Below are 16,981 nucleotides of genomic sequence, written 5' to 3' on the forward strand. Positions count from 1 at the left end.
ATACGTAGACTGATGTGTGTGGAGTGACCACAACCTGCCCCTGTGTTATCCTAGCAGGGTGTGTTATCCAAGCAGTGTTGGTCTCCAGAGTATTCTCCCCACCAGCTTAGGCAGAGAATGCTTTTCTCAGTATGAGAGCCAGTTTGGTATAGTGGTTAGGGACTCTAATCTGGGACAACTGGGTTTGATCCCCCACTTCTCCAAATGCAGCTGCTGGTGTGACCTTGGGTCAGTCACAAGTTCTTTCAGAGCTGTTCTCTCAAGGGCAGTTCTTTCAGAGCTCTCTCAGCCCCACCTACCTCACAGAGTGTCTGTTGTGGGGAGGGGAAGGGAAAGGGATTTGTAAGCCGCTCTGAGACCCTTTCGGGTAGTGAAGGGCGGGGTATAAACCCAATCTCTTCTTCTTCTACGAAGCTCAAGTAGAGGGGAGGCGGGAGAATCGGAGCTCAGGGCCCTTGCAAATGTGGGGAGCATTATATTTTATAAAATAAAATAAAAAATATATATAGTATGTAATATCCCCAGATTTGCACAGCAGCAGTGACTTCCTCTTTCCAATTAAAGTCCTAAGAAGTACTAGACCTCCTTTGTTCCTGATTTTAAAAAATGGGTAAACAAAGAAAAAGTTATTCTGCTCCCCCCCCCACATGTTGACAGCTGTAGAAGATCTCCCCTCTGCAATCCTTTTGGATTATACCCCTGGCTTTTATAGCTCACCAGTAATTTGCCAGATCCAGGCAATGGACAGCCGTGTTGCTCTGAAGCAGCAGAACACAGTTTGAAGTCAGTGACTCCTTTGAGACCAACAAAGTTTTATTCAAGGTATGAGCTTCCATGGGCAGGCACACTTCCTCAGATACATCAAAATGGAAGGTAACAGTTCAAATGTAGACAGAGGCTGAACAGCAAATTAGCATATAACATGATGAAGATGTTTTAAGGTATGCGGAGACAAAACAGGAATAACAAGTTTCTAGGGTCAACAATTGTTTGGATTTAATTAAGGTGAAACAACAACAGTGAAGCAATATATATGTCAAAATAGGAGATAAATGTGTAAAAGTATCCTTCCTCATTCTGGAAGGTTAACGGAGACTCTGTTTCTGCTACACTCCATTCGTCTCCTCTCAGGCTTTTCGCATCAGTGCAATGCTGTGATGGAAACGCTGCAGCTGACACTTCCCACCTTGGAAGCCGTGTTCCCTCTAAGCTGAGTTACTGTGAGCTAGCTCACAGTCTTTTAGCCTCCTGCTCACACATTTTTGTCTCCGCTCAGGAAGCATGGCTCCAGAGCAAACTAATTTATGCAGAAGCCAAATCGCTCGCTCACAACTTTAATGCCGGTAGCTCACAAAGTAGAATTTTTGCTCACAAGACTCCACAGCTTAGAGGGAGCATTGCTTGGAAGTAACCCCACTGAGTCTAAAGGGACAATCCCCTACGAAAAAGTGCGCGGAGCGTAGCTGTAAAACACGCGACTCCCATCATTTCTGGAAATTCTAAAAGTTCTAACCCTCATTTCCGATAGGTGGAGCACAAGTTTCCCCAGAAACCTTCTGCCGAGCACGAAGGAGACGCTCTAGCCTGGCACTTTCCTCTTTTCTTTATCCCTGTGTATAAGCCACTTCCGCTTTGAAAAGCAGGCCCTTTCGGTGGGTGCTGGCGACGCTGGGAAGATGGTGAGTGGGCTGAATCCGGTGCCATCTGCCTCGGGGGTTGAGGGGAGGGAGTCGCGGGTGCAGCCTAGCGATGCAGTCGGGGTGGGCGACGCGGGCCGGAGGGGTCTGGTTGAGTTAATACCAGGGGTTGGTGACAAAGCGGCTATGGAGACGGACTCGGCCCGAGATTAGGGGAAGTGCGGCAGGCAGGCCCTTTCCTGCTTCTCTCCATTGAGAGACTGTCCGAATGCAAATCCCATGGATGTTTAGGCCTCGTTTTTCGCTAATGCGGCAAGCTGGCGCTTGGGCTGTACAACTTCGGGCCATAGGTGGGGACTCATATGCCTGTTAAGGTTGATTAAACTGCTGCCAGCATTGTAAAGGGCTTGATGTAGAGGAGTGCTGCTGTAGCAGAATGAGAGCTGAAAAGTCGCTAGTTCGAATTTCACCCCAGCTAGAAATTCAGTAGGTGGTCTCAAGACAACCTGCGCTCTTTCTCAGCCTGCCCCCCCCCCCCCATATGGGAATAGAATTGACCTACTGATGCACAAATCCGTGCCCGTGTGACCCCTTAGCCGAATTGGAATCACACAGTCGGAGTCCAAGGAGTTAGATGAATATCTGTTTAATGAATTGAAAACAGGGAATGCAGGGCTGAATGCCTTAGCACCCCAGCAGTTCCAAAACTGTATTCTGCCATAACCAGGAAGGGCAGAAGGTCTTATACCCCAAATGACATCACATATAGTTTATACATTGAAGAATCTCTAATTGGTACCAAGCAGTTAACATCATACAAGCATCATTTGACTTTAAACCTTACTATTGGTCTCTCATGTATTGTCAGTGACTACATTTGCTTATCTGCTCTTCAAAGAAATGGGAACATTAGGGAACACTGAGAACCTTTCTGACCTTAGTGAAGCTAGTCCCTCTTTAAACCTATCAGCTGTGCTGCCAGCCATTTACCCCTTTGGTAGTCCCCACTGCTTCAAAGGCGGGAAGCAAAACCAAATGGTTAAATGAAGACCCTTCCTTGGTGATACCCACTCTCTTTCTTCCAGCCGTGGAGAGCCATGGCTGGGAGAAAGGGGGAAAGGAAGCCCTTTCTCAGGCAATCCCTCTTTATCCCAGCAGCCTGTAATAATGCTTTTCCTTAACATATATATAACTTTGTATACAAAAGGTACAGTTATAAAATATATTCTACTATAAGCTGCTCTAATCAGAAGATTCTAGGTTACATACCAAGATCTGGATCTATTATAATTAAACTTCTGAAGGTACAGTGACAGCTGGCAATATATGAACATGTCAGAGGAAAAAATTCATTTTTCCCTTGTCCTACAATCCCCCCTCTTGGTGAAATGACCACCGTAAGGCTTATCAAGAGCTGTTTCCACTGGAACTAAGTGCTCAGGATACTCAGCCCAATATCTGGCAACCATCATCATTTGTTCAACTCTTGAGATGGGGGTTCTGGGAACTGCAGAAGCACAACAGGCTATCATGGTGGGGGTACATTGTATGCAAAGGCAAACCCCAAAGATCAGTAAAATTCCTACTGGAACAAATGTTAAAACAGTATAAACAGTAGATCCCAAACCAGTGAGCCAACTCCCGAACCAATCCCCCCCACCCATGAGAAGGTATAATTTGTTTTGAAATATCTTGGATATTCTTCATGTTTCGTTGAATGGAGTCTGAATGATCACTCAGGTTCAAACAACACATGCCCTCGAATTCAGCGCAGTTATGTCCTGTCTTGAGCAGCAGGTAGTCTATAGCCATTCTGTTTTGGATGGTGACTTTTTCGGTGTCATGGAGATCTGCCAGCATATTTCCCAAAGCCTGGGACGTGTTATTCATTAAATGGGTCAGTCTACAAGCAAGGGCATCAGTATTTTCAGAATTAATGGCAGCCAGGGCAGGGACACCGACGCACCGGTGGAAAACACAATCTCATTGAGGGATCACATTTCTCATCAATCTCAGTATAGCCATGCTTAGGGTGGGAAAGAACAGTTGTAGTTTTCCAAGGAGTTGGCATAACTACCATGCAGGGCGGTTTTAAGGAGTTTTATGATGAGATGTCATGCATGCAAAATGTTTATTATTATTATTGCGAACTCATTGGATGACAACATGTGGGAATACCATGTGCTGTTCTGGTTGCTGCACTTCAAACACAGTGTTGTAGAAGTGGAGAAGGACCACCAAGATGATCTAGAGCCCTTTCCATGTGAGGAAAGGTTGAAGAGTTGAGGGCTTTTGGATGAAGGAAAAAAGGTGGGCGAGGACACAGAATATGCACAATTGTGCATTGTATGGAGAAAGTGGATAGAACTTTTTTTACTCCCTCTACCATATTACTAGAACTTGATGTCACCCAGGGATGGGAGATTTAGGTGAAGCAAAAGAAAGCATTTCTTCACACCACACATAGAAGGGATGTGTGGGATTTATTGCCACAGGAAGCAGTTGCCAGTAGTTTATAGACAGCTTTAAAATGGGGCTGGAGAAATTCAGGGAGCAGAGGTTAATCTTTTGTTAGTTTCCATCATGGCTAGAGGGAATATGTTCAGAAGGGGTTATGCTACTGAACACCCAGTGTTGGGAGGATCATACATTGCTTGTCCTCCTGAAAGCATCTGTTTGGCTGTTGTGAGTTGGATAAGGTAGACCTTTGATCTGATCGAGCAGGGGTGCTCTTAAGCTCTTATGGAGACTTCCTTCCATAATACCTCCCTGTGCATAAAAACCTTAGGGGTGGGGGAGAAAACTAATGGGCATCTTTTCCTTGACATGTTAGTTTTCTTGATTTTTTTTTAAAATGGAGGACTAGCCTACAGTGTGAGACCCCACCTGCAGATTGTACACCCAGACACACTTGCCACTTAGAATTCGTTCCCATTGAACTTGATCGGGCTGTTCTTCTTGGCTTCTTAGTTATGATGTATTTAGCGAGTTGTCTTCTAGCCCCAACGCCTGTTCCAAGCCAGCAAGGCCAGTGACACTAAACCTTGCCCTCACTAGGTATAGCATTGAAAACCCTCTGTCTAACCCTAACCCTATATAGAAAATGTCTGCATGTAGAGATAGACACTTGATTTCTCCCTGAAGTACTACAGTCCAGAAGAAAAATTATATAGCCCTTTAAAATGTTCAGAGTGCATAATGTACAGTGTCAGTAAAGCTTACAGCAAAAGTGAGAATTAAGCCATCTTGATACTGAAAGATAACGTCTTGCCTTAAGGGTACTTAAAGGGTCTATAAAAGTGGTCGGGTTTGAACTGGGGACTTGTGGATTGCAGTTCAGTCTCTAATTCCCTATTAGGGGTGTGCAGAAAAAAAATCCAGCCGATTTGGATTCAGCCGAATCGATTTCAGCTGGCAGTAAGACTCCCGCATGTCGGTTTCGTCAGTAGGAGCTGATTGGGGAGTCTTGGCCAGCCAAATGTCAATTTCAGCCCCATTATATCCTGTGGGCCATTGAAGTCAATGGCGAAAACATAGGGTATATTCTCAGGACTGGAGGAGAGGGGTTTTGAGGGGGATGCTCCAAACTCACAGGGTACCTGCTGGAGCCTCTCCACAAGATACCCATCAAGTTTCAAAAACATTGGACCAGGGGGTCCAATTCTATGGGCCCCCAAACAGGTTGCCCCCGTCCCCTCCATTGTTCTCTATGGTGGGAGAAAAAGTTACTTTTTTCCCATGGTGCTGTTAGTGGCTCGGGCGGGGGAGGGGGTTTGAGGGAGAGGCTCCGGGAGCCTCTCCCCACATAAACCCCCATGTACCAAAGCAATTGGACCAGTGGGCTCAATTCTATGGGCACCCAAACAGGTTACCCCCATTACCTCCAATGGGGAAACCCAGCCAGCAGCACTTAAGGCAGGCAAGCAGGCAGCACCCAGCAGTCAGACTCTCCCAGAGAATCTCAGGGAAAGTGAACTGTCTTGGGAGGTGCTTGTTTGCCATGAGAACAAGTGGCACACTCCAGAACAGTTCCTTTAAGATGGAGCCTGAGTTTTGTGGGGGGAGGGATTTGATTACCAAAGAAATACAGTGTAGGAAAACATGATTGCTGTTCTGAAGCGGATACTCTTTCTTGCTAGGTGAATGTCCCGAAAACCCGCAGGACTTACTGCAAGAAGTGTGGCAAGCACCAGCCCCACAAAGTGACTCAATATAAGAAAGGAAAAGAATCTCTGTATGCTCAGGGTAAGTAGCAAAGCCTGCCAAGCCCCAGGCAGGCTTTTCATTTCCTACAGATCACTCCCCCCACCCCCAGAAAACAGAAGAACTGCCAAGTGGTTGCGATAAGGCTTGAAGGCTTGAATGACTATCTGCAAAAAATTTCCTGGATACAAGTTTCATTGATTAAATGAAATAAGCCAGGTATCACAGGAGGGGTGAACAATTTGTGGATCTCACCCACCCTAAATCTCTCCCTCTCTGGGATTCTGTAGGCACTTAAGGGAGGGCTTCTATCAGGCCCGCAGTGGAACTGGCTGTCTTCTGCTTCTTCTTCCAGTTTTGCTGCTGCTGCGTCATCATAGGTTTGCAGCTTACAGGTGCACACCTGAAGAGCATACTCAAGATTGCAACAGCACAGACATTTTGATGCAGTAATTCAGAGCAAGAGGTGTCAGTTATCAGACACTGTTAAATAAACAAAATATTGCAAGAGAGCTAGTGTTTTAAGCATGTTTTTATTTTAAGTTTAAAAAATCCCTTTTTGTTTGTGTCCTTGATAAAGTTTATACCTCCGCCGCCTGGCATTACATTTTATGACACACATGGCCCAGCCCAACAAGGTCTCATTTATGTCAGATCCGGCCCTTATAACAATTGAGTTCGACACCCCTGATTTTAAAGGATTGGGTAGGTTGATATTTACCCTCTACTGTAGGTTTAACAAATTCTCATGAGTCTGTCCTGGAGCATGTTGAAGCCAGAGTGTGTTATCTTTTAACAAAGTCATATTTTTCTGCATGCTTGGAGAGTCCCAAGTATGTCGTCCCATCTCGTCTGTGGGTGGCCTGACTTTGGGGTCAGCCCTTTACTCTTTGTTTAGTGATACAGTGACCAATGTTCCCTCTAAACTGTGGAGTCTTGTGAGCAAAAATTCTACTTTGTGAGCTACTGGCATTAAGTTGTGAGCGAGCAATTTGGCTACTGCATAAATTAGGTTGCTCTGGAGCCATCCCTTCCTGAGCTAAGACAAAAAGGTGTGAGCCGGAGGCTAAAAAAAAACTGTGAGCTAGCTCACACTAACTCAGCTTAGAGGGAACACTGACAGTGACTATTAGGTATTCCCTTCAAGCTCCTCACTTCAGTGATGTAACTTCTTCCCTTTAGGAAAAAGACGATATGACCGCAAACAGAGTGGCTATGGTGGTCAGACAAAGCCGATCTTCCGCAAGAAGGTGAGTTTGACTGGAAGGCTGTGGAAATTTCGTGAGTTTGGAGCGGTGCATGTGTGTGTGTGTTGACAACGTTAAAGTGGGCCATCTGGCTGAGGGACGTTTGAAAGTCAGAGCGTGCAGACCTTCATTTTTGCGGTTTGTGGGGGCTTCTAAGAGCTTTGCTGGATCAAGCAAAGCCATCTAATACAGCATCCTGTGGCCAACCAGCCATGAGACGTCCCTTGCTATTGCTTTTCTGCAGCTGGTATTCAGTGGTAAGCTTTTTCTGGACATTTCCATTAGTCATAATGACTTCTCTAATTACTTGCCTAGTCTTGTTTTAAAGGCACCAGCCATAACTACATCTCCCTCCCTTTCACTGACTGGCTGTCTGCATCAGGGTTCACAGTGCAAGCTTTTCAGCTCCCTGCAGGCCTGCTCCCAAAGAGGGGCAAAATGTTGCCAGTTTTGCCTGGGCCCTGCGTGGATATGGATGGCATCCTTTCCCTCCTGTTCTAGGCCAAGACCACAAAGAAGATCGTGCTGAGGCTGGAGTGCGTGGAGCCCAACTGCAGGTCCAAGAGGATGCTGGCCATTAAGAGGTGCAAGCACTTTGAACTGGGAGGAGACAAGAAGAGAAAGGTAGGCCCCTGTCCTGAGCCCACATCATGGTATGCGTTTGCGGGGGGAGCCCCCAAACGTGGTGATTTGGGCTACTTTTTGGCAGGTCCTAGTTTTAAAGTCCCCACCTGTCTCTCCATTGTTCACACACATCAAGATAAAAATTGCCTTTTCAGTGACAATGACACATGTTCATGGTCTGTATTTTTGTCTTTTTTTCTCCCAGGGCCAAGTCATCCAGTTCTAGACATTCAGCTTGTACTTTTGCTGTGGAACCCATTAAAATCCAATGGAAAATGCACCTTCCTGTTGCAGATTGATTTTGTGCTTGCTGTTGAGGGGAGCTTATCAGGTGTACGTGAGCCCCACTGATCCACTTCCGTTATCTTTCTTTTTAACCTCCACCAGCCAACTTTGAGACCCAAATGCCTGTATTCTTCTCTTTTCCATTCTGTGCCAATCATCCCCTCATGGTGAATGGCTGTTAAGAGGGAGAAAAGTTGCAATGCATAGCCCCACTCACAGAGGCCAAGACTTTCCACATTACAACGGTTTAGTCGGTTAGGTATCCCTCATGTTTTGCCTTGCTCCCACAAGACTAACAATATAATTATATCAGGAAGCAATTTTCTCCAGGCCAGTTTGACTAGGGATCCTGGAGGGTTTTTTTTTTTTTTGCCATCTTCCGAGCATGGAGTGGGGGTCACTGGGTATGGGGTGGGGTAGTTGTGAATTTCTTGCATTGTGCAGGAGTTCAACTAGATGACCCTGGAGGTCCCTTCCAACTCTATGATTCTAACCCAGATATGAAACTGAACTGCCTCATAACACTCCACCTTGCTTTGGTGGAGATGGCAGGGCTTGAGGTAGACCTCTTAATACATCTCTGCATGATTACTCACCTGGAGGTTTGTCAGTTGCAATTGAAGTCAACTGGAAACTACCAGGGCAAGCCAAGATTACACTGGGACAACTCAACTGAGCAGGTGGATTGGGCCTTAAAGGGCACTTTTAACTAGAAGTGGGTCCTCATTTAATCCATTCCATATACCCCTCTTCTTCCCTTGCAGGAGCCCACGGTATAGTATCTCCCACCTCCCTCTCTACTGACTTGAAAATCCCCAAAATAACAGCTGCTGAGTATGGTTTGCACAGCATTTTTCTTTGAAGCCATCTACACCAGTGAGATCTGTATTCATCATATACAAAATGACTCCATATACATACACACATTTCATTAACATAATCTAGAACCATAACATTTTAAATGCGACTTTGGTTTTCTGCTGATCAAGAGGCTCCGGCACTCGACTTGACTGGTTCATGACAGCAGCAATTGCAGTGCAACAGTTTAAGAACTCTAGTTAGCCAGGGGAACTTTCTTCCACTGCCAGCAGTCACAGGAAGCAAGGTTGTTGTTCAGTTGCACAGTCGAGTCCGACTCTTCGCGACCCCATGGACCAGATCATGCCAGGTCTTCCGCTGTCCTCTGAAGTTTGCTCAACTTCATGTTCGTTGCATCTATGACACTGTCTAACCATCTCATCCTTTGCCGTCCCCGTCTTCTTTGACCTTCAAGATACATTCTAAGAAAAAAACTTGGCCTGTACATTGTTTTTCGAGCACTGCTGTCCTTTGTTTAAAGCAAGACACTGATGATGATATCAGAGCACCTGGTGGGGAGGACCTCCGAGAGAGTTATGTGCAGCCTCAAGGAGGGGAAAAGGCAGCTGATGGTAAAATGAACAGAACCTGGAAAAAGATTATTCTGTCTGCCTCTATCCTATTTGTTTTCTCTGCTGTCCTGTCACAGCTGACTTATGGTGACTCTGTAGGGTTTTCAAGGCAAAGGGTGTCCAGAGGCGGTTTGTGATTGCCTGCCTCTGCGTAGAAGAAAGAGAAAAGTTGGGTTTTATACCCAAGTTTTCACTACCCTAAGGAGTCTCAGATCGGCTTACAATCGGCTTCTGTTTCTCGCCCCACAACAAACACCCTGTGAGGTAGGTGGGGCTGAGAGAGCTCTGAGAGGACTGTGACTGACCCAAGGCCACCCAGCTGGCTTCATATGGAGGGGTGGTAAACCAAACCCAGTTCTCCAGATTAGAGTCTGCTGCTCTTAACCACTACGCCAAGCTAGCTCAGGGTTACATAGTGACCCATGGACTTCCTAATCAGAGCTGACCTTGCTTAGCTTCTGAGATCTGGCCAGCCTGGGCTATCTAGGTCAGAGTTTCATCACATTTATAAAACTGCTTATTCAAATAATTTTTTCCTGAAATTGGTTTTTGGCCGTGGCTCTCATATATAAAGCGTAATGGGAGTCAGGTGTACAAAAAGATGGTAGGGAAAAGACCTACCCGAGCGAATAACCCCATACCATGTGATTCTTAATTTGGAGAGAAGGCTGAGTCGGGTGCAGGTTACCAGGCAAATGTACCATTAACTCACAACCCCGTGGAGGCAGCAAAAAGGAATCCCAGACCTGCTGAGGTGGAATTCCTCATTAAGGTCTAGCAGCTTGAGACCTGGGCCAGCTGAGTTAAGTGCCACATCCCCTGTGGTTGAAACAGGTACCTACAGGACTTGTTTTACTACAAAGGTAACATGGGTTGAACCCTTAGTTGAATAATAAGTAGGGTGTAGATACTCTGCTTCCAAGAATCCAGATTGTGCACATTAAACCTATATCCTTAAAAAAAAAACCTTGGGAGGAGCCAAGAATATGAAATCTCATCTCAGGCCCACTTGCCAGCTTACCTAAACATTTCACAAACCACTCCCTGTGCTCAAGGTTGTGTGTGTCGTTTGAGCAAACAGCAGCTTGCAGGATGGCACGTTTCAGGCGACTGAAGAGCACTTCAGTACTCCGCTCCAACACCTGTCCTTCTCAGTTTCATATAACTGCCTACAACACTGAGTTTGAGTAGCAGCCATTGCTTAGTATACCACACACTTTTGCATTCTTCACCTGGTTTTTTTGGGGGGATGGGGTGGAGCACAGAGGAAGAAAACATTTTTACGACTCAAAAGATGTGACAATCTCTCAACGGTTAACAGTCACAAGACTTAGGGAAAAGTGGTTCAATCTTCTGAGACTTCAGCTTCCAGCAGAACTGCTGGTGACCTTCCCTAAGAAAGGTTCTTCCGAAGAGCCATGTTATAAGATACCCAGAGAGCGTTTTTCCTTAATCACCACAATCTTCAGCAGGGCAGTACCTGTTGGGTTCACCAAGACTTTGAAGGACGATACCCAGTTGTGTAGCCCCAAATTTCTGCTGGTGGGAAGGATCTGCTGGATAGAACAAGCAGGGTTGCAAGCCAAACCGTTCCCAAGGAAGGCGAGATAGACCCTGTAAGTCTGAGGTCCACCGATCTCCTGACGGTTCATTATGGCTATGGCATGGGCCCCACCCGAAAGAGGCCGCTCCCACAATTCAAAGCCATTGTAGTCCTACAAGAGAAGACATGGCAGATCCGTGAGGAGCAGCAATAACACTGCTATATGCAACTTTCATAAACCACAAGAATGCACACTCTCTTAAATTTGGTCTGCCATCAAGGTGAAACAGCAGACTAGTTGCGTGGTGCCGGATCTATCGAAATCCAATGTCCAAATCTGATGGGCCTTTAAGAACTTCCTTACCATATCTTTAAGATACTTCACAGAATTTGTAGAACAGAGCTTGGCGTCTATCTAGTTTTAGGTGGCTTTACATACCATCGCAGTACGTCAAATAATACTGTCATACCATAAAGTTGCAGGTAATAGCTGGGGAGACTGCCAAAAAAAAAGAACAAGCAGCTACCTAATAAATCCAGACCCCGAGTGCGATTAGAACTTGGGGGCTTCACATCTCACATTCACTGCACTGTGCTGGATTTTTAAGACAACTTAAAGAGTATAGCAGTTCGAGACCCGAGTTGCCACATGACGGAGTGAGCTCCCGTCTCTGGTTCCAGCTCCTGCCAACCTAGCAGTTCGAAAGCAAGAAATTGCAAGTAGATAAATAGGTACCACTTCGGTGGGAAGGTAACAGAGTTCCATGCGCCTTGGCATCTAGACATGCCGGCCACATGACCACGGAAACGTCTTCGGACAGCGCTGGCTCTTCAGCTTGGAAACGGAGATGAGCACCGCAACCCTAGAGTCGGATTTGACTGGCTTTCGAGCAAGGGAAACCTTTACCTAAGAGCATACCATGTCTCCTTAAGGCACAGCATCTTGGGGGTCTAATCAAATGCAAGTATCACTGTTCTCATTTTGGCTCAAGCAGAAAGGCTAGGAACATCAAGATGGGGCCGTGTCCCTGCAAGGAGGAGCCCAAGTGAACGAGTCCTACCTTGGTGAGTCGATATCCCTGCTTGCCCAGAGGATCCTGGTTGATGGCGATCACTTCCTTGTTTTGGAGCAGGGCCTTGGATGCTGAACTGATGTGGCGCAAGTCGTTGGACATGAGGAGCGGGGCTGCCATCATGGCCCAGAGTGCCATCTGTGTTATCTGCTGGTCCCAACTCAGTCCAAAGTTCCCAATCACCAGCTAGGAGGTGGAAAGACCAGGGTCTGGTTTACAAAGCAGAACTAAGCTGGAGCTCAGTTGCTGGAAACCCCATGAACAAATCCTCCAGCTCTTGAGCACAAACAGCTGGCAGGCCCATGCACAGGAGAAATTAATGTGTGTGATATAGGCAGCCACCGTAGTAAGAAGAAGAAGAGATTGGGTTTATATCCCACCCTTCGCTACCCGAAGGAGTCTCAGAGAGGCTTACAAACTCCTTTCCCTTCCCCTCCCCACAACAGACACCCTGTGAGGTAGGTGGGGCTGAGAAAGCTCTCTTGAGGACTGCCCTTGAAAGAACAGCTCTGAAAGAATTTATGACTGACCCAAGGTCACACCAGCAGCTGCATGTGGAGGAGTGGGGAATCAAACCCGGTTGTCCCAGATTATTATCCGCACTCTTAACCACTACTGAGAGCCAGTTTGGTGTAGTGGTTATGTGCGCGGACTCTAATCTGGGAGAACCGGGTTTGATTCCCCACTCCTCCACTTGCACCTGGCTGGACGACCTTGGGCAAGCCCTAGTTCTGATAAGAGCTGTTCTTGAAAAAGAGCAGTTTCTGTCAAGAGCTCTCTCAGCCCCACCTCCCTCACAGGGTGTCTGTTGTGGGGAGGGGAAGGGAAAGGAGTTTGTAAGCCGCTCTGAGACACCTTTGGGTAGTGAAGGGCGGGGTATAAATCCAATCTCTTCTTCTCTTCTTCTACACCAAACTGGCTCTCTGCCAGTGGTCCGATTTTGGCATGATGATTCCATTAAACTAGCTGCTGAGCATGGCCCAGGGCTTTGTAATATTTTTACGGGCACAACCCAATACAGAGTTAGGTACACTTGGTGGTGGAAATTGCCATCAAGCCGATCCTGTAGGGTTTTCATGGCAAGAGACGAAGAGAGGTGGTTTGTCACTGCCCGCCTCTGCATCGCAACCCTGAATTTCCCCGGTGGTCTCCCATCCAAGTACTAACCAGGGCTGGCCCTGCTTCGCTTCCAAGTTCAGGCTAGCCTGGGCCATTCAGAGCAAGGCTAGGTACACTTAGCATGCCTAAGCCGTTTCACTCATTTTTAACACCTATTTATTGGTGGAAAGGTTTGCTTTTTGTCGTCATGCTTGAATGGAGCCCTCGTGTCATTTGCATAGAAGCAGACTCTGGAACAGACAGAACATATTCTCACCATGTCTGGATCGTTCCAGCCCCCTGGCCCAGCGACGCTGGTGAGGTTGTCCTGATGAAGAGCGGTCATACAGAATACTCCCGATGCTACTCCAAGCGTCGTAGATATCAGCAAAATTCCTCCAGTAATTACAGTACTGTTTTATCTCAGTGTAGTTGGGCTGTCAATGGGAAAGGGGTGGAAAGAAGGAAGAAAATGGTTGAACCCAAAGATGCTATTGTTTGAGTGGAATAGCCTGGTTGGATGCCGGGACCCAAGACTGAAGTTTGAGTCCAGTGGCACCTTTAAGACCAACAAAGTTTTCTTCAAGGTATAAGCTTTTGTGTGCGTGCACACTTTATACCTTGAATAAGTGTGCATGCACACTTTGTACCTTAAATAAAACTTTGTCGGTCTTAAGGGTGCCACTGGACTCAAACTGTTCTGCTGCTTCAGACCAACATGGCTACCCACATGCTTCGTGGAAGGACCCAAGACATTACAATTTTCCTGGGTGCTTTATCAGACACGCTCAGAAATCCTTTTTAACGACTCAACAAAGTTGCTGCCCATCCAACTCTCTTCCCTGCTCTTCCTCCAAGGAGTTTAGGGCACGAGGCAGCATTCTGCTTCTCATTTTACCATTGCAACAGCCCCACATGACATATGTTAGTCTGACAGTGACTTGTGCAGGGTCACCAGTGAATTGCATTGTTGAGTGGGGATTTGAATCAGTCTTCCCTCTCCTAGCAGTTCGAAAGCAAGAAAGTGCAAGTAGATAAATAGGGACCACTTCGGTGGGAAGGTAACAGCATTCCGTGCGCCTTGGTGTTTAGTCATGCCGGCCACATGACCACGGAAACGTCTTCAGACAGCGCTGGCTCTTCGGCTTTTAAACGGAGATGAGCACCGCAACCCTAGAGTCGGATTCGACTGGCTTTCGAGCAAGGGAACCTTTGCCTTTTACCTCCCAGCCCAACATTCTGGCTCTTGAGCTGGTTCAGTAATGCTAAGCTCAGTGTCTGGGATGTCAGGTTCCACCTTACCAGGCAGAAGGCTAAAACGAAGGCATAAGAATTTATCTAAAGTCCCCACAGACATTAATGTGGTAAGCTATGAGTGGAAAAGCTGGGGCTTGCTAGCTCATAGACTGTGCTTTTAACCATTACATTATCACAGTTAAAAGCAGAAGAGGGAGAATATCAATACAGAAGGTGGAACTCTAAGAGAGGTGACTGAGTCTGAACAGCTGATTATAAAACAAAAAGACCATTTACTACAATGGATGCATAAGTTATGATTTCCGTTAGAAACAAGAAGAAGTGAAAAAATGTACGATTAAATGGACACAGAATTTTAGAGAGCAGATACCTGTGCATCAATGGGAATGGTTATGGGAAAAAGAAATTAAGTTTACAGCCAGCCAGGCATTAAGAGAAAACTGGTACAAAATGTTTTTTAGATGGTATATAATCCCAAGGGATATTGAGAAAGTGGACAAAAACTACTTCGCGTAGGAGAGTGTCCAAATAGGACCTGGGAGCAATGCTCCCACAGAGCTGTGGAGTCTTGTGAGCAAAAAGTTTGCTTTGTGAGCTGCTGGCATTAAAGTTGTGAGTGAGCAATTTGGCTGCTGCATAAATGCATTTGCCAGAGTGTGAGCCAGAGGCTAAAAAACTGTGAGCTAGCTCACACGAACTAAGACCCAGGTTTGAATCCCCACTCTGCCATGGAGACTCACTGGGTGACCTTGGGCCAGTCACCCACCTCACAGAGTTGTCCTGAGGATAAAATGGAGGAGAGAACCACGTCAGCCACTTTGTGTCCCATAAATCAACTGAATATAGAAAGGCTCGCTATCCTGATCCTTTCATTCTCCCTTGTTAGGCTCCATATTAGACCCCACCCCATTGATCCATTCCAAACAGGGGAGGTGCAGCAGCTGGTCCCACTGCAAGACAGGAGGCCCCAGCCTTAAGGCCAGGGCTCGGGGTTCTGATCAGCAGGCTTAAGCCGCCCCAGAAAGCCAGAGCCAAACAGGCAAAAGCGAGTCTAATGTGACAACACGGCTCCCCCTTCTTCCATTTCCTGCTCCTCCCATGAGTCTGTAAGGCACGGAAGGATGAGAGAAGGGGCTCCACCTGGCTGCCCCTCCCCAAAACTCTGCCAAGGCCCTTTCCCGACCTTTTACGAGACAGCCACCTGCTCCAAGAGTTTTTCAGTTGAAAAATGCTAATCAACAGGTTCAGTTCTGATAGATCGAGATGGGTAGCTGTGTGAGTCTGTCTGTAGCAGCAGAAAAGAGCAAGAGCCCAGCGGCACCTTGAAGACTAACAACCTTTGTGGCAGGGGAGGAGTTTTTGTGAGTCACCACCAGTGCTCCCTCTAAAGCCGTGCACTCTTGTGAGCAAAAATTCTACTTTGTGAGCACTTGGCACTAAAGCTGCGAGTGGGTGATTGGGCTACTGCATAAATGAGTCTGCTCTGGAGCCCTCCTTCCTGAGCTAAGGCAAAAAAAATGTGTGAGCTGGAGGCTAAAAACTAAAAAACTGTGAGCTAGTTCACACTAACTCAGCTTAGGGGGAACACTTAGAGAGCCCTTTTCCTGCCAGCTGAAGAAGTATCTGAAGAAGTGAGCAGTGACTCGTCAAAGCTCATACCCAGCCACAAGTTTTCTTAGTCTTTCGGGTGCTACTGGCCTCTTGCTCTTTTTTATAGGTCCAGGTATGGTCACTGCCTTGCAGAAAAGACAGAGGAGGGTGGGTCAGTGTGATCACCCACTGATCTGTCCCAGTGTATCCTTACCCCTGCGGCATGCTTTTCAAATCCAGACGCGGATTAGGCCTGCCTACCATAGGTTTGCTCCATGGTATGGGCTTCCCAGAGTGGGGAGGAAAAGCACCGAAGTCTCCAGGCGGCCCTCTTTACCTTCTGCATGAACTTCTGGTAGAGCGGCCACTCGCAGGAGTACACGATGCCTCTGCCGGTTTTATTCAAAGCCCGGGACATGGTCTTATAACCTGGTGTAAATGAGGAAAAATCAGCTCTCTCAGAATCCTTGCAAATAAACATCAAAAATGCCGCAGGAAGAGAACATGCAGATCTTCCTGGGCCACTTCCGGGAAATGAGGGCATATTTATGTTTTGCATTCATTCTGGCCTGTTTTGCAAATATTGCTAGGGATTTAGGGACACACACCCCCGGTACCATCAGCACTATTTTGTAAAGGGAGGCCCTATTTTGAACTGAATGAGGCCTGGCAATGTCACCTCTGCCCCCCAACTTGTTCACACCTCGGTTTGTGCGAGAAAGGGCTCCTGACCCCCCTCATCCCCAGCATGAGCTGCAAGAGAAGAGAAGAGAAGAGAAGGGATTTATACCCCGCCCTTCACTACCCAAAGGCGTCTCAGAGCAGCTTACAAACTGCTTTCCCTCCCCCTCCCCACAACAGACACCCTGTGAGGTAGGTGGGGCTGAGAGAGCTCTGAGAGAAACGGCTCCTTTTCAAGGACAGCTCTTATCAGAACTATGGCTTGCCCAAGGTCATCCAGCTAGGTGCAAGTGGAGGAGTGGGGAATCAAACC

The 16,981-nt window shown here is 46.9% G+C and overlaps 2 protein-coding genes across 2 annotated transcripts in view; one reads left to right on the forward strand and one right to left on the reverse strand.

Annotated features, from left to right (window-relative positions):
• Positions 1-1,588: 1,588 nt before the first annotated feature.
• On the forward strand, positions 1,589-7,991 carry LOC107123932 (60S ribosomal protein L36a). The gene is made up of 5 exons (XM_015427285.1): positions 1,589-1,679; positions 5,777-5,882; positions 7,023-7,090; positions 7,589-7,711; positions 7,917-7,991. Exons 1-5 carry the CDS (start codon positions 1,677-1,679, stop codon positions 7,935-7,937), a joined length of 321 nt encoding a protein of 106 aa, XP_015282771.1. The 5' UTR covers positions 1,589-1,676; the 3' UTR covers positions 7,938-7,991.
• A 1,775-nt stretch (positions 7,992-9,766) lies between these two features.
• GLA (galactosidase alpha) overlaps positions 9,767-16,981 on the reverse strand; it is a 13,690-nt gene continuing 6,475 nt past the window's right edge. The window contains 5 exon segments of the mRNA XM_015427282.1: positions 9,767-11,141; positions 12,031-12,228; positions 13,418-13,487; positions 13,489-13,577; positions 16,325-16,416. Of these exon segments, the coding sequence (XP_015282768.1) occupies positions 10,848-11,141; positions 12,031-12,228; positions 13,418-13,487; positions 13,489-13,577; positions 16,325-16,416 (743 nt within the window). The 3' untranslated portion in view covers positions 9,767-10,847.

Source organism: Gekko japonicus, unplaced genomic scaffold (genome assembly GCF_001447785.1).
Source record: "Gekko japonicus isolate JY-2015 unplaced genomic scaffold, Gekko_japonicus_V1.1 scaffold1498, whole genome shotgun sequence".
In the NCBI taxonomy this organism is placed as follows: Eukaryota; Metazoa; Chordata; class Lepidosauria; order Squamata; family Gekkonidae; genus Gekko; species Gekko japonicus.

Coding starts and splice junctions, on each gene's coding strand:
- LOC107123932 (XM_015427285.1), top strand. Junction 5,883..7,022: donor AGAATCTCTGTATGCTCAGG/GTAAGTAGCAAA, acceptor TCTTCCCTTTAG/GAAAAAGACGATATGACCGC. Junction 7,712..7,916: donor GAGGAGACAAGAAGAGAAAG/GTAGGCCCCTGT, acceptor TTTTTCTCCCAG/GGCCAAGTCATCCAGTTCTA.